This window comes from Echinops telfairi, unplaced genomic scaffold (genome assembly GCF_000313985.2).
Source record: "Echinops telfairi isolate 266 unplaced genomic scaffold, ASM31398v2 ScPeMD7_28;HRSCAF=97, whole genome shotgun sequence".
In the NCBI taxonomy this organism is placed as follows: Eukaryota; Metazoa; Chordata; class Mammalia; order Afrosoricida; family Tenrecidae; genus Echinops; species Echinops telfairi.
The window spans coordinates 1,889,470-1,913,126 of record NW_022103925.1 but is presented as its reverse complement, the minus strand read 5'-3'; the positions used below and the strand labels follow the sequence as shown (position 1 = coordinate 1,913,126).

The 23,657-nt window shown below is 57.0% G+C and overlaps 1 protein-coding gene across 12 annotated transcripts in view; it reads left to right on the top strand.

Moving 5' to 3' along the window:
• Positions 1-23,657, top strand: part of ADD1 (adducin 1) — a 44,885-nt gene that overhangs the window by 19,110 nt on the left and 2,118 nt on the right. For 3 of the 12 annotated variants that reach the window (XM_045289502.1, XM_045289501.1, XM_045289503.1), the window contains exons 3-15: positions 1,417-1,579; positions 2,632-2,783; positions 7,394-7,474; positions 9,340-9,489; positions 11,764-11,907; positions 12,007-12,105; positions 12,723-12,902; positions 14,795-15,139; positions 17,229-17,330; positions 17,469-17,558; positions 18,023-18,115; positions 21,465-21,624; positions 22,182-22,280. In XM_045289502.1, coding sequence (XP_045145437.1) covers positions 1,417-1,579; positions 2,632-2,783; positions 7,394-7,474; positions 9,340-9,489; positions 11,764-11,907; positions 12,007-12,105; positions 12,723-12,902; positions 14,795-15,139; positions 17,229-17,330; positions 17,469-17,558; positions 18,023-18,115; positions 21,465-21,624; positions 22,182-22,280 — 1,858 coding nt within the window. Of the gene's footprint in view, positions 1-1,416; positions 1,580-2,631; positions 2,784-7,393; positions 7,475-9,339; positions 9,490-11,763; positions 11,908-12,006; positions 12,106-12,722; positions 12,903-14,794; positions 15,140-17,228; positions 17,331-17,468; positions 17,559-18,022; positions 18,116-21,464; positions 21,625-22,151; positions 22,281-22,820; positions 22,856-23,657 lie in introns of those variants that run through there. The other 9 variants (XM_045289505.1, XM_013007836.2, XM_030885439.2 and 6 more) reach the window with 9 other exon arrangements.

Below are 23,657 nucleotides of genomic sequence, written 5' to 3'. Positions count from 1 at the left end.
CCCCCCGGGTGGTGGTGTCCTTCTAGAGCCCTGCCGGTGCCCTGGCGAAAACTGAGCCACGAGACTGAGCGCATGTGTAGACCGGAAGGGGACCTAGGAGCAGCGTAAATGTTTTTCACGGACACACCTAAAAGTTGGCGCTTGAAAGTCACCCAGCAGGACTGTGGAAGGGAGACGTAGTGGTTAGCATCTGTTAGAGGAAGATTCAGACGAGGCAGGCCCATTGCTGTCTGGCAATTCCCGCATATAGCATCCTATACAGACTATGAGCGCACAGCCAGAAACCTGGACAGTGGGGTGATTTTCCGTGTACTCTGACCCAACCTTGCTGGGCTCTCGTCCTTTCAGGTGCAGATTGCCAGCACTTTCTCCCTAGGAGCAGCTCCTTTGTCCAGACTGCCGACCCTTAACCATTGACCCTCCAGGGATCCTTTAACCTCCCCGCCCACCCCAACCCCAACCAAGAAACCTAAACAAACAAACCCACTGAGCCAATTCTAACTCGTAGTGATGTTACAGCCCCCTTTTTTCCAAGGTCATCATCTTTATAGGAGCAGACCGCCACAGCTGTCTCCCGTTGAGCAGCTGCTGGGTTTGAATCACCAACCTTTGGTTAGCAGTTGAGCGCTTGCTTAACCACTGTGCCCCCAGAACTTCTTTAGAAAATGTTTGTCCACGGGGATTTCCATATTGAGACCAGGGAAAATGTGAGTTTCCTCCACAAGACCTAGCTTGGTGCAGGGCGTGTGGTGGGAAGGACCAGCGCTGGTTATTGTCAGGTTGACCACAGGAGCCCTGGGAATGCTGTCCACCAAGGCCCCATGTCCACACTCCCAGCATTAACTGCCTCAGAGCAGGCAGCTCAATCCATGGGTGTGCCTCCCTGCACAAACACCCTGTCTTCTAAGGCTTCCCTGTTGACGTAAAGAGCCCTTTTATAAAGTGTGCTGCTTTAGGGAACTCTCTCCCTTTAGCCCTTTTCTGTGCTTACAGATGAGCTCAGTCTTAGAAAAACTGGTTGTATTTATCACCTTGTTTAGTCAAGGTCAAAGGCCATTTTACATCATCTAACATGTTCCTGTCTGCCACGTTTAATGAGAAGTTTATTTCAGTGTATGTAATCCAGCCTTTATTGTTGGAAATGCCTGGTTTCAACCACCCTCTAACAAGTGATGCGGGCAAGAACCTCCTTAGCAGTGAATCTCTGGACACATGCCTAATAGTTCCTTATGCTGAACTTCTGCTGCTTTTCTCTTTGTGAGCTAATTCCCGGGACAAGAAGACACTATTTTATCCTCAGTGCCTGGTCTCCGCCTGGCCATTTTCCTTCCCAGCACTGGACTGAGACAAGCAAGCATGCTTCTCCAGGTAACAGAATGACCTGCTGCCTCACGGTTGCAATCTGCCGTTCCCCAGGCCTTCTGTGAGGAGCTGGAGTCCATGATCCAGGAGCAGTTCAAGAAGGGGAAGAACCCCACCGGCCTGCTGGCCCTACAGCAGATTGCAGATTTTATGACCACCAACGTCCCGAACGTCTACCCCGCAGCCCCACAGGGAGGGATGGCCGCCTTGAACATGAGTGAGTCCTTCCTGACCGTCTTCTGGCATCTCCTCTCAGGGCTGCCTTAGGCCCTTGTACTTAGGGAGTGCACGGAACTGAGTATTGTGGCAACAAATGTGTTTCAGTCCTAGAAAATCAGACTGTATACCTAAGAATCTCTAATGGGAAGGAGACGGCTTTTACAGGGACTAAAGCCAGGTCAGCAGACCCACGCTTGCAGAGTAGCACATGTGTTTTGCTGGCCCTCTGGCAGCTGGACCAGCATTTCTCACCCAAGCCGGAGGCCATTGGTCGGTGGGTGGGTGTGAGCTGGGCTGAGTGGGGCTTTGCCAGAGCGGTTTGTCTGTGTGACGTCAAGGGAGGTGCTGAATGGTGTGGGGTGGCATCTGATCTCTGACATCACCAGAGGAGGAAGCAAGCTCAGTGTCAGCCCCAGTTGATCATTTCCCATGGCAGCCTCCACTTCACCCTGCCATAATGCCCCTGACACCAGCCCTCCCTTCCTTGGCTGGGCCTGATAGTACACTGCCATGGCCACCCTGAGCCCACAGACAGCGCTCATGAGCAGGGCGTGTACTGGGGACACGCACAGGCTGCAGGGCCAGATTCGATTTTCAGGGCTCAGCAGCCAGTCTTTCTGGTCAGGAGCACGTCTTTCAGCTCTGCTCTTGGCCTCTTGGTCACATGGCACTTTGGCCAACGCTCCTTTAGCGTTGCCAGTCACTGCCCAGCCTCTTAGCATCCTACAAGAGGGGGAGAGCAAAGGAGGATGGGGCTTGCTGTCGGGCAGTTGACTGTCCAGTGATGATCTGAAATGTAAGCCCCACCTAGATCCTAACAGGAAGAGTAGGTATAAAGCCCCGCACAGGCTGCTGACAAGTGGGCACACGCTGGCGCTGATGGCCACCGCTGCCCTCTCTGCGCCTCCACTTCCGCATCTCTTGGGGAGCCTACCTGTGGCTTTTCCCAGACTGGCTTTGTGGCCCGACCTGGAGGAGGAGCCATGGCTCCAGGTTATCATTGGCTTTGGCAGGCGTGGTGACCTGTCAGCCTTGTCTGCTGTGTTTCAGGTCTCGGCATGGTGACGCCGGTGAACGACCTGCGAGGCTCCGACTCCATCGCCTACGACAAAGGGGAGAAGCTGCTGCGCTCCAAGCTGGCAGCTTTCTACAGATTAGCAGACCTCTTTGGGTGGTCTCAGCTGATTTACAACCACATTACGGTGCGTGTGTGGGGGCTGGGGGTATGGGCGTCTGCAAGTGGAGGGGTGGACCCTGGCTGTCCAGCACCTCCTTCATCCACGTGGCCAGCCATGTAGATACTGAGCCTTCCTATTCCTGACTGCCGAGCACAGGCACTTGAACACCAGCCTCCCAGGCACCAGTTATGAGGATGCTCGTCCCCTCCCAGGTCATTGTCTTCCTGTGCTCACCTCATGGTGCCATCACTCCTCGGGAGTTTTCAGAATAGCCCCCTGCCCTGACCAGAGCCTTCTCTCTCACATATGCTCATCTCCCAGCTCTCCCTGGGCCTCTGTTCCCTAAACCTCAGTCTTGCGCACATGCTCCCTGGGTGTTCAGCGTACAAGGGTGTTCTCCAGGTGTTCAGTTCTCGAGGTGTTCAGCGTACAAGACCAGTCCTGCCCTGGGGGCTCCATCCGCACCCCTGGCCTCCAGCCACTGCTCACCCCTGCTTTGTCCAGCTTGAATTTCCTGGTCTGGCAGCTCAGTTACACCCTCTTCAGCTCCCTGCCACCCCCACTGCCTTCCCCACCCCCACTCTCTTCCCAGTGAAGAGAGCTGAAACAAAGCTCTTGGCATCTCCACAGTTCACGACAGGCCTGCCTGGCCCCTGGAGGACTCACTGCTCCACGGGGCTTCACAGCAAAAGATAAAAGACCGTGGCCTTGTCCCACAAGCTGCTTGAACGCTCCTCGTGCTCTCTACAGTCCTCAAAAGCCAGGCCTCCTGCATGCTTTCAAGACTGCCGGTGGGGCCTCCTCACCCCTCTCTGTACCTCCTGCCTGAGGTTGAGCCTGGCCAGGCCTGGGCCCCACCCTACCCAGCAGGCACTCTGTTTAGCATTGCCCTGCACTTCTCCCCCGCCTGTAGCCCTCGGGGCAGGAGGGTGGTTGTGGTCTAGAGCTCATTCTTGTGACCGCATCAGCCATCAATGCTGACCTAAGTCTGGGATGGGGGGGCTGGCCCCTCTCAATGCCATAGACCTGGGCCAGGTCCACCCTGATGTGATATCACCCAGCACTATACTCAGCTCCCCTCTGCTGCTTTTTCCTCCCATCCCATCTGCACCCCCAGTCAGGAGTCCCACAGTAAGCCTATGCTGCTGACTGTCCGTGATATACCCAGGTGGGCTGAGAGGCCCCTCAGGACAGTTGCTGAGTGAATACACCCTGCCTCTGCTGGCGGACCAGGGCTCCAAAGGGCTGGCCACCCATGGCACCTCTTCCTGTGTGACTGCTACCCTGGGTCAGATGTCACATGTGTGCTTCAGGAAACGCTGGCTGCCTTTGGAGCTATGCATGGAGGTGCTGCTGCTGGCGCTCTGGGAGCAGCAGCCTCACGCTGGCTCTTCAGTGCTCAGGGCAGTCGCTCCTGGGCGCTCTGTCACCAGCCTGCCTGGCTGCCGGGGCCCACCTCTCCTGGTGGACCTGCTCAGTGCTTGCTAGAGACTGCGGCAGTCAGGCTCCTGGGAATCTCTCTCCCTTCCAGGGCTCAGCAAGAGTACATCACAGAAGGTGTTTGCTTTGTACTGTTTCTGGCTTGCAGTGCCTACCTTACGATCTAAGGCAGCGGTTCTCAACCTGTGGGTCAAGACCCCTTTGGGGGTCAAATGACCCTGTCACCGGGGTCACCTGATTCATAACAGTAGCAAAATGACAGTTATGAAGTAGCAACGAAAATTTGTGGTTGGGGAGTCACCACAACATGAGGAACCTGTATTAAAGGGTCACAGCATTTAGGAAGGTTGAGAACTACTGCTCTAATGACTTGTCTGTAGCCATTTCCCAGGAGAATGAGGCACAGCAGGGCTTGTCTATAGGGTTTACCAGGGCAGCAGGCCCCGTGTCCCCTTCATGGAGGCAGATTAGGGCCATTTTCTGCTAAAGAGATTGAGAAGTCCTGCCAGGTGCTGCAGGATTAGCGATTTTGTCAGACACAGAACTGTGTCTTCAGATGGTGAAGGGTTTAGAGGCGCCTTTGCCCAGGAGCCCTCCAAGGTGGCCCAGTTAGTGTGGTGGGTGGGCTTCATCTCTGGGGTGTTTAGCTGCTGGCTTGGGCCTCCTGACAGACAAGTGCCTCTGTGGGCCTTCAGGGCTCAGACCCAAGGGACCGAGCAGGGCTGTGTGTGCCATGAGTGAGGGGCAGTGCTTTCTTGAGCAAGCGGCCCTCCGATGGGCTGCATGCCTGCCTTGATGTCCCCCTCAGGTTAGGGCAGAATCGGTGCGAGGAGGGAGGGGCACCGAGACCGGCCGGCCACCAGAGAAGAAGCGCTGCTGGCCACACTGGCACAGGAGATCGTCTCCTTTCCATGAAAACATGCAGAGATGTGGTGCTCACCCCCAGAGCTGTGTCTCCATCAGTATTCTAACAGGAAGCTCTGAGAGGAAGATGTCAGCAATGAATGGTGAGCGGGCTTAGCTGTTGGACAGCATAGGAGGTGATGTTGTCATCTGTGAAAGCGATGTGGCCCAATGTGAAGTGCTCATTGTTGGAAAGCATAAAATGTACACTCCTTATAGTTGAGAAAGTAGTGTACGTATGGACAAATAAAACAGATGCTTCAAATGGCTGGGTAGAACTTTTTCACCTGTGACCCTAATGGCATTAAGTCTAACATTTATTCAGAAGAGCAAAAGACCAAGCCTGGCTGACACCCTGAAGAACGAGGCAGGGAGACTCTTCCTACTGAGTGTTGGGCTTCCCGTCCCGTGGTGGTGTAGTGCTCAGGCAAAGGAGTGGACCACTTGACAGATGGGATAGAGTGGAGTCCAGGACCGGGTCTCCGTGTATGGAAGTCAGACCCAGAGTCGCTGTGCTGCAGGGCCCAGAGAAGGCCTGGGCCAGGGTGAGGGCTGGCCCAAGTGTGCCACAGGAGCCCGCCCTCTGTGGGGTGTCGCTCACAGCGCAGTGAGTGAATGTGAAAGGGACTCCTTGAAGAAGCTGAAAATCTGTGACCAGAGAAAAGATTTTTAAGACACACAGCACTTTCCATCACAAAAAGAAAGAGGAATTGGGTTGTGGTAAAGAATTGTGTTAAAAGTTCTCATTGAGAAGCCATAGCCTTGGGCTATGCCCGACCTGTAACCCAGAAAAGATGATGGCCAGGTGGGTGGGGACAAGACCAGGAACCTCCGAGAAGAGGAGTCCAGAATGGAAACAAGCATGAACTAACTCATTAGTAATGGGAACAGTAGAAGAAGCCCCCCCAAGGAATACCATTTCACAGGCATCCCCTCACATGTCTCAAGAGACCATACTACCAAGAATGACTGGGGACGTGGACTCTGAGGCACTGGTGGACGTGTGGACTTGATAGCGCCCTCTGGCCTCCTGGTCTGAACCTCAGCCATCAGCCTGGGGCCGGGCCAGCACTGGAAGCAGAGTGCTCTGAGTGCCGCTTTCTCTAGGCCCCTGCTAGTCTTTTGGGGCCTCTTCATCTCACGCAGCAGGGTTCTCACCACGGCTTGCCCTCGCTGGTCACCACTGCCCCTGCCCTGTCGCTGTGCTGAGCTGGATCCAGCTCTCGGACGCTACTCTCAGTGCTCTGCTCCAGCTTTTCTCTCGACCTTTCTCCCGGCCCTGCCTTCCTCCCAGGAAGCTCCGCAGAGTCCTTGTCCTCCCTCAGACCTCCTGAGGCCGGGGTCAGCTCTGCACCCCCAAAGGCACCCTGATTGGCTTGAACTTTTCTTCATTTCTCTCCACCTGAGCTCGTGAGCCACTTTGCCTCCCAGAGCAAGTTGAAGCGTCTCTTCTGACAGCCAGTTCAGGTTTTCCTTCCTGTCTGCAGTGACCATTAGCCCCCTTCCGGTATGATGTTCTTGATGTCATCCCACAGCTTAGTGTTTGGTTTCAAAACTCAGGTGAGATGTGCTCAAGCTTGTGAACTTGTCTTGATTCTCCTCACCTTTAGCCCGTGTGAGACTGCTGGTCTCTTCCCGACTGGGTCAGAGTTTCACAAAGGGAGACCCCTGGGAGGGAGGATCCACGTGTTTGTCACTAGTGTCAGGTGGAGAGGAGCACTCGCGGGTACGTCACACCGGCCAGCTCTCAGTGCAGTGGATGCTGCGGAAGGAGAGCTCCCTGGGGAAGGAGTGAGGCTGAGGCCGTATGGCGTCCTGGAGACATTCACAGTGAATCAGACATTTGTGGTTTTATGATCGTCTATCATCCTACAGCTTACGAGTCTCTTAAAACATCTTTGTTGGTTTATAAAAGTCAGTCTTGGTTTTCCTCACTGTATCACTGAGGTGGGACCCTTTTGGGGCCGTGGACTTGCATGGTAGCTGCTGGGCAATCTGAAGGGTAACTGCGCCAAGGTTTACCGACCAGCAGAGCCCTGTTGACACCGTACTCAGGCGCTCAGCATGAGCCCACCAGCTGCTCTTCCAGGGAGAGCAGTGGCTGTCTGCTTCCCTAAAGGAGGGTAACCCAAGTGGACTTTATGCCCCTTGCACGGTCAGTTGCTCTAGTCATAGGAAGCTCTGTGAGGGTCACTGTGCTCGGTGTGCCCGCAGCAGACCTGTGAGGCGTGGCTGCAGACCAGCCTGGGCTTTGCCCGGGTTGCTGAGCTAATTCCTTATTCTCCCCACAGACCCGAGTCGGCTCGGAGCAGGAGCACTTTCTCATCGTACCTTTTGGACTTCTGTACAGTGAGGTGACCGCCTCCAGCCTGGTAAGAGTGGGCTTCTCGGGCACTTGGGGTAGAGGGAGGGCCGCATGAGGCCATTCACCTCTTCAACCAGCTGACATCTAAAGCCCGCCCTGGACGGCTCCATGGCTTTGTGATGCCCTCAGCCAGAGAACGGGTTTAGTGCTTCCTAGCTGGGATGCAGCTCAGACGCCTCCACTGTCATGGCTAAGGTCCAAAAGAATCATGACCCCAGACAGCACAGGTCTTGACAAAGATGCCGGGAAATTATGCTCTGGATTGATTTTTGCTGGTGGAAATGCAAAATGATGGGCGGTGGGGGGTGGTCCCTTACCCGCAGAAAAATAGAATGGCCACGTGACACAGCCACTCCACTCCAAGTGAGGTCCATCCCCAAAGATGTGAGAGCAGGGGCTCACAACAGTGTGCCTTGATATGCAGGAGGTGGGAGGGAGTCTCCCAAAAGCCTGCCCACCAGTGAGCCGGTGAGGAGCGAAGCACCGCTCAGCCAGCTGGGGTGTGTGCATGTGGCCAGGATACTGTCCTGAGTGAAAACAAGTGACCCTGTCCATCTCATGCACATCAAAAGGCCACCAACGCGCTTTGGTGTTTACCAGGCTGGGGAGCGGCCCTGGTGGCACCGTGGTTACACGTTGGGCTGCTAACTGCAAAGTCAGCCATTCGAAACCCCCAGCCGCTCTTCAGGAGAAAGCCAGGGCTGTCCCTCTGCTCAGGAGGTGCAGTGTTAGTAACCCACAGGGCCGCTCTTACACTCTGACCGACAGGGTCTCCACCAGGCGGCGTGGACTCCATGGGATTGAGGGGGTTTGTTTTTGACCAAGGGTGGGAGAGAGGGAAAGAGGGGGTGGTGACCTTGGTGGAAAATCGCATTAAGGGTAGGAGGAGCTCCAGCTGATTAGTGTAATTATTATCAATAAATCGTACATCTGTAAAAAAAAAAAATTAACTGGCAAAACTTGTCACAGATATATTCACAGCTATGACCAAAAACACCCCCCAAAAAGTAGCTCCTGAGGCTACTTATGTCCAAGCAAACACCTCATGGGATCTGGCTCCTGGGTTTGGTGGTGAGGGTCCTGATTTCCAGGGCAGTCTGTTCAGGCCTAGCATCGTGGGTAGTGCTTCTCTTCCACCTCCTGGTTCCTTTGCTGCGTGGTGCCGGGCTGTGCAAAGCCCACTGTTAGACTCTGTTTGCCTGGAGCAACAGAGGAGGAGAGCTCGCTGCGGGGAGGAGGACATGAGTGTGTGGGGCCTGGCTGCCATAACCAAACACGGTGGTCAAGGGTTCTGTGGGAGAAAACGGAACAAAGCCTCACATTGCCCTGGACGCCAGGCTGCCTTGAGTGACAGAGGCTGGGCAAAGCTGGGTTGCTCTGGGATCATCTTTAAACATCAACCAAAAGCTTCCCCGAAGTCGTTTTGAAACCGACCCTCTGAGCCTGATGCTCAGCTTGCAGCAGGGGCAGGGGCAGGGGCAGCGAGTGTGCAGGAGGAGCCGCTCAGAGGAGGAGGAGGAGGGAGCATGGCTGCCCCTGGATCAGCAGTTCTCAACCTGTGGGTCGAAACCCCTCTGGGGTCACCCGATGAACAACAGTAGCAAACTGATGGTGATGAAGTCGCGATGACAATACTTTGATGGTTGGGGGTCCCCATAACCTGAGGAGCTGTATGAGAGGGAGGGGGAGAACCGCTGCCCTAGAGGATGCTGTCATCAGTGCCGCTGCATGGTGCCCACGGAAGCCCGAGGGTGGCTGTGTGTGTTGCTGTGCACCTTCTCTGTAGCAACCAAAAAGGGAAAAAAGCATTTTCTGGTTCGTCGTTTTGAAGTCCTCTTGACCTCTATCAAACTTTTGGTTTCTTATTCTAAGATTAAAATCAACCTCCAAGGAGACGTAGTCGATCGTGGAAGCACTAACCTGGGGGTCAACCAAGCTGGCTTCACCCTGCACTCTGCCATCTATGCTGCTCGCCCAGACGTGAAGTGCATTGTCCACATCCACACGGCAGCAGGGGCCGCGGTGAGTGGGCACCAGGCAGCTAGCTGCCTCGTCTTGTGAGATGGCTACCCCACTGCCTCGGAGCAGCGAGTCAAGAAGTGGGACCTGGCTGGACTACCAGAGAAGCAGTCCGTTTGACTTTCTGGGGACGTTTCTTTGTTTAAGGCGTTACCTATGTGGCGTAATTGAGGGAAAGAACCCTGAAAACGTCCCCTGCGACGTAGCATTAGAATTTCACTGCGTGCTGAAGCTAGAAAGCCAGGTGTTGAAGGGTGTTGGGAAGTGCAGAGTGGACTCTGAGCAGGGCTCCTTAGGTGCAGGGGACATGCTGTGGGGAAGGAGCTAGGGACCCCCACCAGCCACACCAGGGCTGCCCCATGTAAAGACACTGGCACCCAGGTGGTCTTGACTGGGGAGTCTAAGAAGAACCAGTTTGGAGGCACAGAGGGCAGATAGTGCAGGGCTCTGAGAAAGCCAGAGTGCCCCCACTTTCACCATGCCTGCTTTCTCCTGGGGGAACCAGCTGCCTCAGAACGACCCAGGCCTCACAGTGGTATGAGAATGGGTATTCTGACCATTTCTAATTCTAATTTCTAATTCTTGGTACAAAGTCGAGTAGGAGCAAATCCCTTTGGAACTCAGCCTGCTGGTGCCATTCTTGAGTTCATGGACCCATTTGTGCGACAGGTGCCCTCCACTTACCGTCTGCTTGCCATCTGTGTGTATGACCCAGTGGGGCCGTGTTCTTTCTGCTGATGTGTGTTACTTGGTCCGTGCTGTCTCAGAGTTCTGTCACGCCACACGTGTGGTTCTCTGAGTGGCGTCCCCTCCTTTAATAGAGGAGTGCGTGCGTGCGTGCGTGCTTAAGAACCTCTGAGAAGATAGTTGAAAGCATCTTCTGTTTTTAGTATCTTTTCTTCTGTTCAGCAGCAGTATGTTTTCAGAATTGCTGCTAAAATACTTTGGCATGGTAAGGGGCTCTTAGAGGATTTCAGGGTTGTAGTATTAAATTAAAAGTGGCACGGAGGTGGGGGACCAGCCCCCACCGCTAGTCGAGGGTTCAGTAAGTACAGTTGTATGGTTGAGATATATAAGTATTATATTAAAGTCATCAAGAGCATGAGAGATGATACAATAATACAGTCAGACATATTACATGGTAGCATTGCTCACCTCCGCCCCGCTTGGTGGTCCTCGTGGGGGCAACCCGGCTGCCAGAGCAGGAGCTGCCTCCCTCGCGGGAGCTGCCCTCTCGTCCACCGCCCTCATGGGAGCAGCCCCTCACGCGAGCAGCCCTCCTTCCTCAGCTGCCCTCTGCCAGCCACCCTCCCGAGAACCAGGGAGCCTCCTTATTTATTGCTAACCACGCATCATATTACTTTAGGGGGATACATCACAGCATTATGCATCACAGAAAGGGGCAGTACAATTCATCCTTGAACAGGTTTGATCATTCTGGTGTCTCATACAATAAAGCAGGCCATTACTATCCTGGGAGGCACGCAAGCCCCCTGATAGCAGATAACAACCTGCGTCATAGAGAGGGGTTGTAACATAGGCAATGCAAGCAATAGGAGGGGGATGACCTAGTCATCTTAGAGTGGTCCCGGGCTTGCCTTTGGGCACTGCTTCAAGGGAACAATAACAGAAAGGAATGGGCCCTATTTGGGGTGAGTCAGACTATACAGTCTGGCCGCTCTAGATGGCTGATGTTAAGGAGAATAACCTCTGACCTATTTTCGCTGCCTAAAGAACAGTCATTCTCAAGCTAAGTCTGGCATATATTTTGGGGAGACGAGTTAAGAGAAATCCTTCTGTTCCCCACACAGGGTGGCATCGTCTTCTTGGGTCCTGTATTCGGTGTGGCTGGTCTGTTAGAGCAGGCCCGGGAGAAGGGCACAGGCTGAGGGAGCACTCAGACTGAGATCCCCCTGGACCTAAAGAAGCATGGAGAGTGACCCCATTGACTTCCTGTGCAGCTTGTGTTCTGTGCTTGCGCCCCACCTACACCCTGCAGAGGCAGGACATCAGGATTTTGCAGCCTCTCTCCAGACATGACACGACTGACTGCTTGTCTTCTTAGCTCATGTGGGACTTACAGTGAGCTTGAACAGTGCCCAACACAATGAGGGCTTTGGGGCGGTTGGTGACTCTCCAAGGTTGTCAACAGTGCTTCTTGCGGAGTGCTGGGTGTTGGTGAGCCCAGCACGACGTTTGCCCAGGTCAGCTCATGAGCACATTCTCTCTGAGAAGGGCACAGGATGAAGTGTCTATCCCTGTCGTGGCCCTTTCTAGGTCTCTGCCATGAAGTGTGGCCTCCTGCCCATCTCCCCGGAGGCACTGTCCCTCGGGGAAGTGGCTTACCATGACTATCACGGGATCCTTGTGGATGAGGAGGAAAAGGTGCTCATTCAGAAAAATCTGGGCCCAAAAAGCAAGGTTAGTCAGCATGGACTCTGCTTGTGGAATTCCCCAGACCGGGAGGCTGTCGTGTGCAACCTGCTCCCTGGCTCACGGTTCGTGCCTGCTCTCCCCCAGGTCCTCATTCTCCGGAACCACGGGCTCGTCTCAGTCGGAGAGACAGTGGAGGAGGCATTCTATTACATCCACAACCTGGTGGTGGCTTGTGAGATCCAGGTAGGCGGCGGGTGGCCCTGTGGCATGCAGCTCTAAGGGTGTTTCTGGGCTTCGGGAGTCCAGAGCAGGGGAGCTTTTATCCTCCTCCTGGAAGAAGGAGTCTTGCAGGGGTCCATTTGCCAAAGATTCACACAGAGATTTGTGAACTGATCACGTCCAGTCGCATTCTCTGAGTTGAGGTGATGGGAAAGGATTCCCGCGCTCCCCCTTTTAGTTGTTGTCCACAAGCCCTCCCACGTGTGGGGTCCCCTGTCACACGCTAGATTCTGCTGGGTGCCACCACCACCCACACCATCCCTCTGACTTTGGGGCCTGCTGGGCACTACTGTGATGACCCTGGGGGACAGAGGGGTGGGAAGTCAGGCCCGGGCTCTGTGTGCCACACCAGCTGGGAAGTGGTCATTTCTCAGAACTGCCTCCCAGTCTATGTGCTGCCCTGTCCCCGCTGTTGTGTCCCTGTTGCCGACAAAGGTTAGCTGGTGGCCTGTGGCCAGCCCGCACTCACTGCCTAGCCTGTGGCTGCACTCCGTGCTCCCGGGTGGGACTTCTCCTGGCTTCCTTCTCTTGGGCTGGGCTCTTGGGGGGACTCAAGTCCTGTGCTTCTTGTTTTGGAAAAGGTTCGCACGCTGGCCAGCTCGGGAGGCCCCGACAACCTAGTCCTGCTGGATCCCGGGAAGTATAAGGCCAAGTCCCAGTCCCCAGAGTCTCCGGCAGGGGAAGGGGGCACTGGATCATCTCCCAAGTGGCAGATTGGGGAGCAGGAATTTGAAGCCCTCATGCGGATGCTGGACAATCTGGTAAGAATGCCCTGCTCGCCCTGGCTCGTAGGCAGGGTTAGAGGCCAGCAGGGTTCTGCCCAGGGCCATTGGATTGGATATTAGACCTTCCTTCATGGCCCAGACTGGTCAGGCTGCTCTGTCCCTGGCCCCTAAGGAAGGTGTTAGTTGGGGGAGCGGCCTCCCTTGCCTGGAGTGTGGTGGTAGCGGGAATGGGTGATTGTGCGGGCCCTGCTCCAAAGCACACCTGGGTGTTTGCGTACGGGCAGGAGGTCACTTCAGGGCCTCAGGCTCAGGGTGGCCCAGCCCACTGGCCTGGCTCCTGTGACTGTTCCGGCCTCTTCTGTTGGAGCCTCACTGTGGAGCGGGGCAGAGTAAGATATATGCTCGGCACTGCCCGGGACACTGCTCGGGGCAGCCTTTGTCGTAGCTGCCCCTGAAGGAGAGGTTGTGGTTTTACCAGCGGTGGGTCATAGAGTCTGAGGATGAGGAACGGCGCAGGCCCCCATTGCACCTCAGATGCACGCCGTCCACGTGTCCCGAGGAGCCCACTGCACAGGAGATGCTTTTTCCTTTTCAACGATTTGGTTGGCACGGCCATCAATCTCATGGAAGCAGCGATTGTGAGGGTGGCGCGGAGCGGGTGGCGTTTCCTTCTGTGATACGTGGTGTCGCTGTTAGCTGGAGCACACACGGGCCTTGCAAAACAGATTCCAAAGAGCACTGATTGAGATTACACCCCTCATTTTAAAGGTGATTCTAAAATGGATTGGACAGTTCTTGATATGATTGAACAATTAAACTATTGGATATGTGGATTAGGTGCCAATAAAAATGGGGAGATAAAAAAGAGTTGTGCAGTTATTACCACAATCAGTTTTGGAATATTTTCTTGAATCTTGTCCTCATTATTGGCAGGAGACTTTAATGATACCTGCAGTGAGTTGAAATGCTCAGTTGCTTTAAGAACCCCCACAGCCGCTGTTAGAAGTGCTGTGAGCGTGTCCCCGACCTGCGCTAGCACACAGGACTGAGGGTGAGGAGAGACAGGAAGGGCGCCTTCCAAGGGGCTGGCCTCTGGACTCATCGGGAAGTCAGGCCAGGGGCAGCCGACGGCGTGTTGCTGCCCCTCAGCAGACAGAGCTGGCCTCGGTAGTTCCATGAGGAAGCCTTTCTTGGTGTCTGGGAAGAGGCTCTGCAGGGGCTGTGGGTGCACACTCACTCCCCGGTGGGGCAGGCCCCTGCTTATGTTCCCAGGCTCAGCCCCTCGAGCTGTCACCATTGTAAGATAAAGTGCTGTGAATGATGTGTGCCCCAAGGGAATTACAGGCCACTCAGACCATCTCTTGGCCACACTTTGCCGTGCACAGCAAGCATGGGATCCTCCTGCCTGGGGTGGGGGTTGCGCAGGGTGTGGCCACCGCAGCCTGCCTGCCACAGCCACCCGCATTGACAGATGGGTGCCTGCTGGGGAGTCCATCAGGGAAAGGAAGCTGGCCGCTCTCAGCACTGCCTGCACTGCGGCCAGCAGTGAGTCTGTTCTCTTCCAAGTCCCCAGATGTGCGTACATTGTTCCCTGTTTGTTGGGTTTCAAAGCAGGTCCTGGAACAGAGCCACCCAGCCCTTTCGCCTCAGAGACTGGCCCTGCCCTTCACCAGGGCAGGCCTCGGGCTGCTTTTCCATCGACTTTGTGTCTGTGTGATTCCCCGCACTGCATCTCAGAGCCCTTTGTGCCAGAGAGCTGACTCCTACCCAAGCTAGGACCCCTGCTGCTATAGGTGGAGATTGATTCCAGGGACAGTCATGCTGTTTGCGAAGTGGGCGTTTCTGCTTGAGACCCTTGGCGAGGGTGTGCTCAGAGAGCACCTGGAGGCCCAGCTTATTAACCATCTTTCACTCTTCTTGGCCCCTAGGGTTACAGGACTGGCTACCCTTACCGATACCCGGCTCTGAGAGAGAAAGCTAAAAAGTCCAGCGATGTGGAGCTTCCGGCCAGTGTCGCGGGCCACTCCTTTGCTAGTGATGGTGATTCGGGCACTTGCTCCCCTCTCAGACACAGTTTTCAGAAGCAGCAGCGAGAGAAGACAAGATGGCTGAACTCTGGCCGGGGCGACGATGCTTCTGAGGAGGGGCAGAATGGAAGCAGTCCCAAGGCGAAGACTAAGGTGTGGACGAGCATTACACACGATCACGTGAAACCCTTGCTGCAGTCTCTCTCGTCCGGTGTCTGCGTGCCAAGCTGTATTACCAACTGCTTGGTCTGTGCCTCCTTACTGTTCATAGTTAGATGACGTAGAGCAAGCGGGCAGCTGGGCCCTCGGAGGCTCTGGGAGCCCAGCCTCTCCCCCTGGCCCCCAAGCTCCCTGGGGTCTCAGCCAGGGTAACCACCCACCCAGGACTGCTCTCCACCTGAAACTGCTTAAGATGGACCGACCTGGTCAGCCACCCAGCCTCATCCACAGGACTCACTCCCTTACCCACCGCAGCCCTCCTGCAGGGCCTGCCGGGCACCAGGCCCACGGGGCAGCTCCAGCTGCAGGAGCCTGGCACACGTGGGTGGGCAAGCCCAGTGGTGCCATTCAGCCCCTGGAGTCCAAATGGCCGCTCCCGGGTATTCTTAAGCAGTTTCCCTGCCAACCCCGCTCTCTCTCAGAGCCCTGTCCCCCTTCCTGTCCTGTCCCAGAGCCTCCGAAGGTCACAGCCAGCTGCCCCCCGCATGGACTGTGCATGTGAGTAGACGGCCATGAGTGGGGCGGGCCCTCGGACCCCGTGGGTGTGGCATGGCCCACGTGCAGTGCTCGGTGACCCCTACTGCTCCCTACAGGACCTCAGAGGGGAGGCCCGGCCCAGCCGCCCTACTCAGGCTCCCTGGAGGGCATGGGCTGAGGCAGGGTCAGCTCTGAGAAGCCGATGACTCTCTCGTCCCTGGTAACCGTGTCACTTTTTAGGGTTATTGTTTCAAAGCTGTGTCTTCTGAGGTGGTTCTGGTGTGTCCCCGAGGACCCCTTGGTGCGGGGGAAGTCTCTGTTGTAGGGTGGAGACCTGCGTGAACTTGGCTTGTGGGAGCCACCCTCTCTCCTTTTCTTTTTCCTCCTTGTGCTGAGCTCTGACCCGTTTTACTCCTTAAAGGGGACGAGCCTTCACAGAGACACTGCGTGCTGGTGTCCGTACCCGCCGCTGTGGTGCCGTCGGGTGCATTTCCCCAGGCCTGCTGGCTGGAACACTGCGCACCGCTAGATGGGCTAGTCCCTGTGTGTGAGGACGTGCTGGGGGAGCCCTCGCCTCGCCCGCCCGTCCGGGGCCTTGGAGGGTCCGGCCAGCGGCCCCTGACCCTTAGTCACGCAGGCACAGGCCCTGCTCTCCGTCTTGCAGACCACTCTGGTGGGGGTTGCCAACATTCTGACTAAAAACTTGTTTTTGACACAAAGCTGGAGTGGGTTTTCTCTGAGAAGAGAATCATCAGTGAGTATCCCACGGCTCCATGTCCATCCCATGTTTCCTGTACGGCGGCTCAGCTATTTCCAACTTGGCTGCTTTTTTTTGAAGTCTCACAGTTTTGGCTAATCTCATTGCCTCTTGAAAAGGCTCCGGCAGGCATGACACCAACTCTCTGAGACCGGCTTATTCTAAAGCTCAGTGCTTCCTCCTGCCCCCAAATTTGAATTCGGTTGGGAAACGCACGTGTTTGATTGGAGACCAAAACAGACAAACAGCAGCATGAGCATGAGCGTGCCCACGAGGGGCGGCAGGCACTGAGCCTGGAGACGGCGTGAACTGAGGCTTACCAAGTGCTTGGAGCTTGTTTGGGATATTTTTGTAACACCTAGAGTGCTCGAGTTATAGAAAATATTCACCATTGCCCAACTCGGTCCCCTCCCCGCCCCTCCTGCAAGCAGCAGTGCTGCCCCAGGCTGAGGCCGTCAGCCAGCCAGCCAGCCCTGCCTGCCTCCTGAGGCCCAGCTCTGGCGATGCTGCTCCACCTCGAGGTGCACCTGGGTGGTCACATCACACCGCTTCTCACAATCCTGTCATCTCATGCTTCCACTTGGCTTGGCGTCTCCTGACTCAGAGCGGGGAACCAATGGGCCTCTAAGGACCGCCCTCGGCGCCTCCATGCCTGCCCACAGGACCGGAGGTTTCCACCAGGCATCATACGCCCCTGCCGGAGACCCTGCCCTAGTGCTTACACTGCCTTACTGCAGTGACCCTGGGGCGTGCGCATTGGTTCAGGTCTCGCTCTGGGACGTTGAGTGCATGCCCAGATGTGACATACGTGGGGTCCTTGGATGTTGTGTGCCATTTGTCCTTGTCACAGTGCTGATTTCTCACCTGTTGTTGCTATTCCAGTGGACTAAAGAGGATGGGCATAGAACCTCCACCTCTGCGGTCCCTAACCTGTTTGTTCCACTGAACACTAACCCCAAAGAGGTCCAGGAGATGAGGAACAAGGTACGTCCCCCTTGTCCGTCCCCCTTGTCCGTCCCCTTCCTCCGCCCCATCCCCACACTCACGTTCACACTATCGACGTCGAGACGCGGGCCACAGGGCCACCCCAGACTCTTCATATGCCTGTCTCCATGTCCTCAGATCCGGGAGCAGAACTTGCAGGACATCAAGACGGCTGGACCCCAGTCCCAGGTCCTGTGCGGTGTCGTGATGGACAGGAGCATGGTCCAGGTGAGAGCTCAGCATGTCCCTGACGTTGGTGGGTGGTGGCGCTAAAGCTGGGAGCGTGACTCTAAGGTCAGCGTGCAAGGCAACTGCTCTCTGGTAGAGGTAACAGCCACTCCGCTCAGACCTGGGTCAGCACAGCATGTCCGAGACCCACATGCCGCGTGAGGCGGCTGCTCGGGGACTGGAGGAGGGTGGTGGCAGCTCCAGCTGTATCCAAACGGCCCGTCTGTAACCTAGTGTTGCTTGGGAAAATGGCATGGGGAGTCCTGGGAACAGGAGAGGCCTCACTGAGGGCCCTCTTTGTGTGTACGGGCGCCCCTCCTGCTTCCGACAGGGCTCTGCGGGAGCCCAGTCCTGCCTGCTGCCCGTGCACGCGCCGTCTCTGCCGTCCAGGGTGACTCCTGCATGCTTAGCTTCTGCGTCTTGGGCCCCGCTTGGGCGTCTTGTGACTCAGTTTACTGTTGCAGGATGCGCCCCTCTCTGACTGTACGGAGACTATCGAAGGGCTCGAGCCCACAGAGCAGACCGTTAGTCCCGCTAAGTCTCTCTCTCTTAGAAAGGTACTCACCCAGCCCGCCTGCCCCCCGCCCCCCTCTCTAGGCCTCGTCTCAGGTCTGTGGCCGGCCTCATCCTCACCCTCGCCCTTGCCCGCACAAACACTTGTCCGAGGTGGGGCTTCTCCTGCTAGTGGCGTGCCTCTGGGCTGCTGCTGAGAGCCGGCTTGTGAACATGGGGAGTGACTGACCCCGCAGCCTGCTTCCCACTGGGGCCACGACTGTTTCAGAGTTCCCAGTGGTTTCCGAGGCCCAATCTTGGCCAGCCTTGCCACCCTGACTTGCTTGGCTGACGACCGTAAACACGAAGAGCAAGTGCTGGGGCTCCTCCCTCTGACTGAGGCACCAGGCAGGAGGGAATGAGTGCATGCCATCCCCTGCACCTCACCGAACTTCTTCCCTGTGTCACATGGCGAGCACGCTCCTGAAAGACTCGAGTGCACGGGCCGACCACCCGGAGATGGCCATCGTCAAACTGGAGCACCGCTGCAGCCTCCTCCCTGGGGCAGGATGCTGCCCACGGGGAAGGGAAGCCGTGAGGGGTGCTGAAGACTGTGCGTGTCACTGTGAAGGGGCGTGTCACTGAGTGGTGGCCACAGAAATGACCACGTGGCCATCTGTGTTCTCAGTGGCAACGAAGATGACCTCCAGACAGGCAGCCCCTCTCCCCCCACTCCACCCCGTCTCACACCGGCAACAAAGAGACCCTGCCAAGGCCTGTTTTCCAGTGCCCTAGGGACCCAGTGACGCATGTCCTTTGACACCCTGGGCTGCCCTTTTGCACACACAGGGGTGACGGGAAGGAAGGGAGCCTCTCTGTGCACATAAGCCCCCTCCCGGGTCATCTGCCACTGCAGCTTAGTACAGGTGCCAAGTCTTGCCTGGGACGTCCCCTCCATCTCCACGTTCTCTAGGCTTCTCTGTGGTGGAGGTGCAGCTCCCACTGGCCGGGACGCGTGCCAGGGAGGCACACAGGCTCCACCAGCGAGGAGATGATTGTTTTCTGTGGGAGTGTTTGTCCCAGGCCAGTGGAGCCGGCCCCATGGCTCCAGGCAGAGCCCAGGAGCACAAAATTCTGGTGATGCTGGCGAGGCAGCCACTCTGGCCTTGGTCATGTTGTAGCTCTGTGCCTCTGTGCCATTGGGCCAGCAGAGGGCCTGTGGGCAGGCTCAGCTCAGCTCAGATGGGTGTATCCAGGCCTAGGGAGGCGATCCAAACACTTTGTTTTTTTTTCGAGAATTCCTGGGGTGACTTCAGACCTAGGTGGAGACGTTGCTCCTGAGATGACCAGTCCTGACAGAGCAAGTGTCCTCTAGGTGCTAAGGAGCAGGGCTAACTTGTGCTTGGAGCCTTGGGACACTGGTGGCCTCCCTGCTATAGGATGCTGCTGCTCTGGTCCAGGGCTGAGGTGAGGCTAGGATAGTCAAGGAACTGGGAGCCTGTCCTAGGACACTCCCTCCCGGCCAGCCATGGGTGACTGCCTGCTTCCAGTCAGAGAATCTGAGGAATGGGCAGTGTGAGGACCAGCATGGGGGCTTTTCTGAAGGCCTGGGCCTCTTTCTCGAAAGCTTGCGGGGCAGTCCTCCTGCAGTGGGGCTGAGTCAGAATGGACTTGGCGGCAGGAAGTATGGGTTGGAGCCTCTCTCCGTTTGTGCAGGTTGCTGTGGGCGGCTGACAGGGCTGTGAGGGTTGAGGTTGAAAACCACCCTCAGGACTGACTGCTGTCACAGGGCTTGGTCACAGTTAGGCAGCGGACGAGTTGCCCAGCAGCCTGCACTCTGGCATGTCCGATTGGGGCCCACGTAGGAAGGACACACGGGATGACTGCGTGTTGAACTACAAACTGCAAGATCTGAGGTTCAAACCCACCAGCTACTCCGTGGGAGGAAGTTGAGGCTGTGTGCTCCTGTAAAGAGTTACAATGTCAAAAACCCTGTACAGGGACCCTGTGCGTCAGAATGGACTCGATGGCAGTGGTTTGGGGTTTGGTTTGGGTTCAGAAAACAGGCAGCGGGGCCCTGCTGAAAGATGGCGGCCAGTCACACCTGGACACTCCTCAGAGCTGTGCCTGAAGCCACTTGGAGTCCTGCTCTTGTGGGCGTCCTTGCACCCAGTGGACTCTGCTGAGCGGTCCCCCTGTGTTCCCGACCCGGCGTCTGGACAGCACTCCTTGTGGGCTCCTGATTGTTAGCTTGGGGGTTCTGTTGGTAGATGGAAAGTCTGGTGCCTAGGCCAGGCGGTTGGGTTAGGGTCTGCCCTGCATTGGGTGAGGCGGGCACCACTATGGCCTGTGGGACTCACTGACCGCCCCACCAGCCCTCTGCTCTGCACCTGGAGTACTGTTGCTGCTGCCCTGCAGAGCACAGGCCCTCCCGGCCCCCGCTTGGACTAGGGAGCTGTGGGAGCTGAGCCCACCGAGCCCGCCCTTTGACATCCAGACTCGTGGACACGGGAACTTGTCCTTGTACTGACTTGGAATTTTGCTTTAACGGCACTGAAACATCTCTCTGAGACTCTGTAGTGTCTTCTCAGCTTCACTGGCTACACTAGACTTCAGAGTCAATGGGTACTGTTGACTGTTTAGAGACGTTCACAGAGACCAAGGTTTGGCCAGTGGGCAGGAGGGGCTTGGGCCAGGTCCCAGAACTGGCCTGTGGAAGGTGTGTCAGGCCCTCTGCTAAGGAAGACACCTGTTGACCTTGGGTCCAGCACCCCCTGAACCATCTGGACTAGTCTCTCGGCTCTCCACACAGACCTGTCCTTTCCTGTTCCCTGTGCAGCCCCCGTCCTGCTTGTGTGACAGTTCGCAGGCCACCCTGCCTACTGAACGCCCCACCCCTGGCCTGCCTGGTCAGTGCCACCTGTTGTGCTTTGCTTGCTGGCTGGCTTCTCTTTTCATACAAATTCAGTGTCCGAGTCCCGCTGGCAGACACTGGTGTTTAGGGGCATCTTGTCACCTGTAAACACTTGGGGGTAACGTACTAAACACAGAGTTGGGAGGTGAGCTGACCTCCAAGTACCCTTGCCTGGGGCTAGGTCCCAGGGCACAGGGTCACAGAGGCATCATTGGAGCTGTGACCCTCAGGAGAGTGGGGGAGGGGAGCCTCCTGGCCCTGTATGCCTGCACTGCCTCAGCTTCTGAGCCCTGGGGGGCTGTGGGGCATGTTTCCTGGTCAGCATCTTCTGTCAAACATGCCCACGTGTTCCTGGCTCCCTGCTTCCAGAGACTGCAGCCAGCCTGAGTGAGGCCTTGGCCCAGAGCACGCCGCCCTGCCCTGCCCCCTGCCCACTTTGTCCATGAGGGGTGGAGTGCCGGGGCTGGTCCCCAGCTGACCCCTTGCCCTGCTGCCTTCAGGGGGAGCTGGTGACAGCCTCGAAGGCCATCATTGAGAAGGAGTACCAGCCCCACGTGATCGTGAGCACCACAGGCCCCAACCCCTTCACCACGCTTACTGACCGAGAGCTGGATGAATACCGCCGAGAGGTGGAGCGGAAGCAGAGGGGCTCCGAGGGAGGTGAGCACCTAGACTGACACCCCCCCACCCCCTCCCCGGAATGCTAAGGTCAAGGGCACCTCCTCCGGTTAGGCAGGCTCCCACAAAGCCCAGAGTGGGCAGCCTTCTCTCCCCAGGGTGCCCTCCCAGGGGCCAAGTACCCTCTGTGCAGAGCCAGGCTCGGTTGGGCTGACTATGGAGCCCCAGGACCAAGGGTGTTTCCTGTCCCCCATCCTCAGTTGCCCGTGCCCAGTCATATAAACTGCACCTCAGAACCCAGGATGCTTCCCACCATGTCCCCCTGATGCCCTCCCAGGGTTCAGTCTGCCCTGTCCCAGGTCAGAATGGACATTTACCCATGTGTGCCTGGCTGCGGTATGGGCAGAAGCCCTGTTTCTGTGCACCACGTGTGAGTCGTGTTGGGGCAGGAGAGCAGACCGTGGATGTGCACTGCAGTGTGGAGTCTGCCCAGGACCCCCACCAGCCCTATAGCTGTGTGCAGGCCTCTGGTGGGCTCAGGTCCCAAAACGGTGACCCCTGTCCTCCAGGCATGGTGCTCACAGTGTCTGCCCCCACAGAGAACCTGGACGAGGCTCAGGAGCAAAAAGAGAAAAGCCCTCCAGAGCCCTCTGCTGCACCCCAGACGCCCCCCAGCACCCCAATCAATCTGGAAGAAGGTGAGCACTGGGGAGAGTGGGGGCGGCACTCGTCAGCCCTATTCTAGTAACAACACAGGCGCGCGTGGCCGAGCTGGAGCCGGATGGCATGCTCTGTCCCGACGGGTTCAGCAGGGTGTCTCCGAGCACCACACCTTGACCTCCGTGGATACCCAGACCCAGGGGCGGGCTCCTGCTGGGATGGCCCCTCTTCCACCCGTGGGACTCGTGTTGCCCGTGGCCTGCACATTGCCTGCACCTTGTGTCCAGGCCACAGCTCTGAGAAGCCTTCACTGATTGGCTGTGTGGGACTGTCTGTCCGCCTCTCCGGCCCCCACGTGTCTGTGGCGTGGCATGGCATGGTGTGGCATGGCGTGTCTTGTCCCTCGGTGTGCCCACCATGTCTCCTTGTCTGTAAAAACGTGCACTCACCTCACCGGTGTCCATCCGTCTAATCGTCCGTGCGTGCGGAGGGCTCGCTGGCCCTCTGTGTCACTGGCTGTGACTGAATGCCTAGACTCTCTTGTGCTTTTTCTCTTTGTGGCTGCGCTGCGCACGCAGGAGGTGGATGTGCTAAAGAGTACCTGTTACCATAGTAAGTACCGCCCACTCACCCCGCTGCCAGCACCAGCTCGCGCTTTGCCGCATCCTCCGGGCCGCTTTGTTGTTAACTTGAGTTTTGTTTTCTGTTTACTTAAAACAAACATAGTAACCCCCTTTTGCCCCTCCCCCCTTTTCTGGGCGGTGCCCTCCTGCGGTGCTCGGTCCCCTGGGGGCCATGTGGTAGGCCTTGTGCCTCTGCTCGGGTGTGCACGCCCTCAGGCTCTGTGCTCACCTCCTTCCTGTTGGGCTTCAGGGAGCACCTGACTGCTCGCTCGCTGGGATGTGTTTGAGCGGGTCTGGCGGGTCGAGTCTGCCTCTAGGTGCCTGGGGATTGGATTGGCCTGGGCCTGTGCTGACCCAAGGCATGAGAGCAGCTTTTGGCCTGCCCTGGTGTCATGTGACCTCTGGTCCAGCCTAGCAGAGCCCTCCCCTGAGCACCACAGGCAGCCTCCGCCCGTCGTCGCTAACCAGCTTCGCAGAGTGGATTCTAACTCCTCGGGGTGGGCGGGCCACAGCCTTCCTTGGGCTTCTGGGTGCAGGGCGACCCCAGATTCCCACATTCGACACTGGGCTTGGGGGCCAGAGCCTCCTGGGGCCACTCCCCACCGCATAGGCTGACTGGTGTGTGAAGCACGAATCAGTTGTGGTTGGCTCCCTCTGGACCCTAGGTAACATGGGTGCTTCCTGCAGAGAGGCTAGGGCTGGCCCCTATGTGTTGCTGTGCCCCAATTGGAGGAGGCGGCTCAGGGGTCCCCAGCTCCTGCTGTGACTGTCACTCAGGGTTTCTCCTGCAGA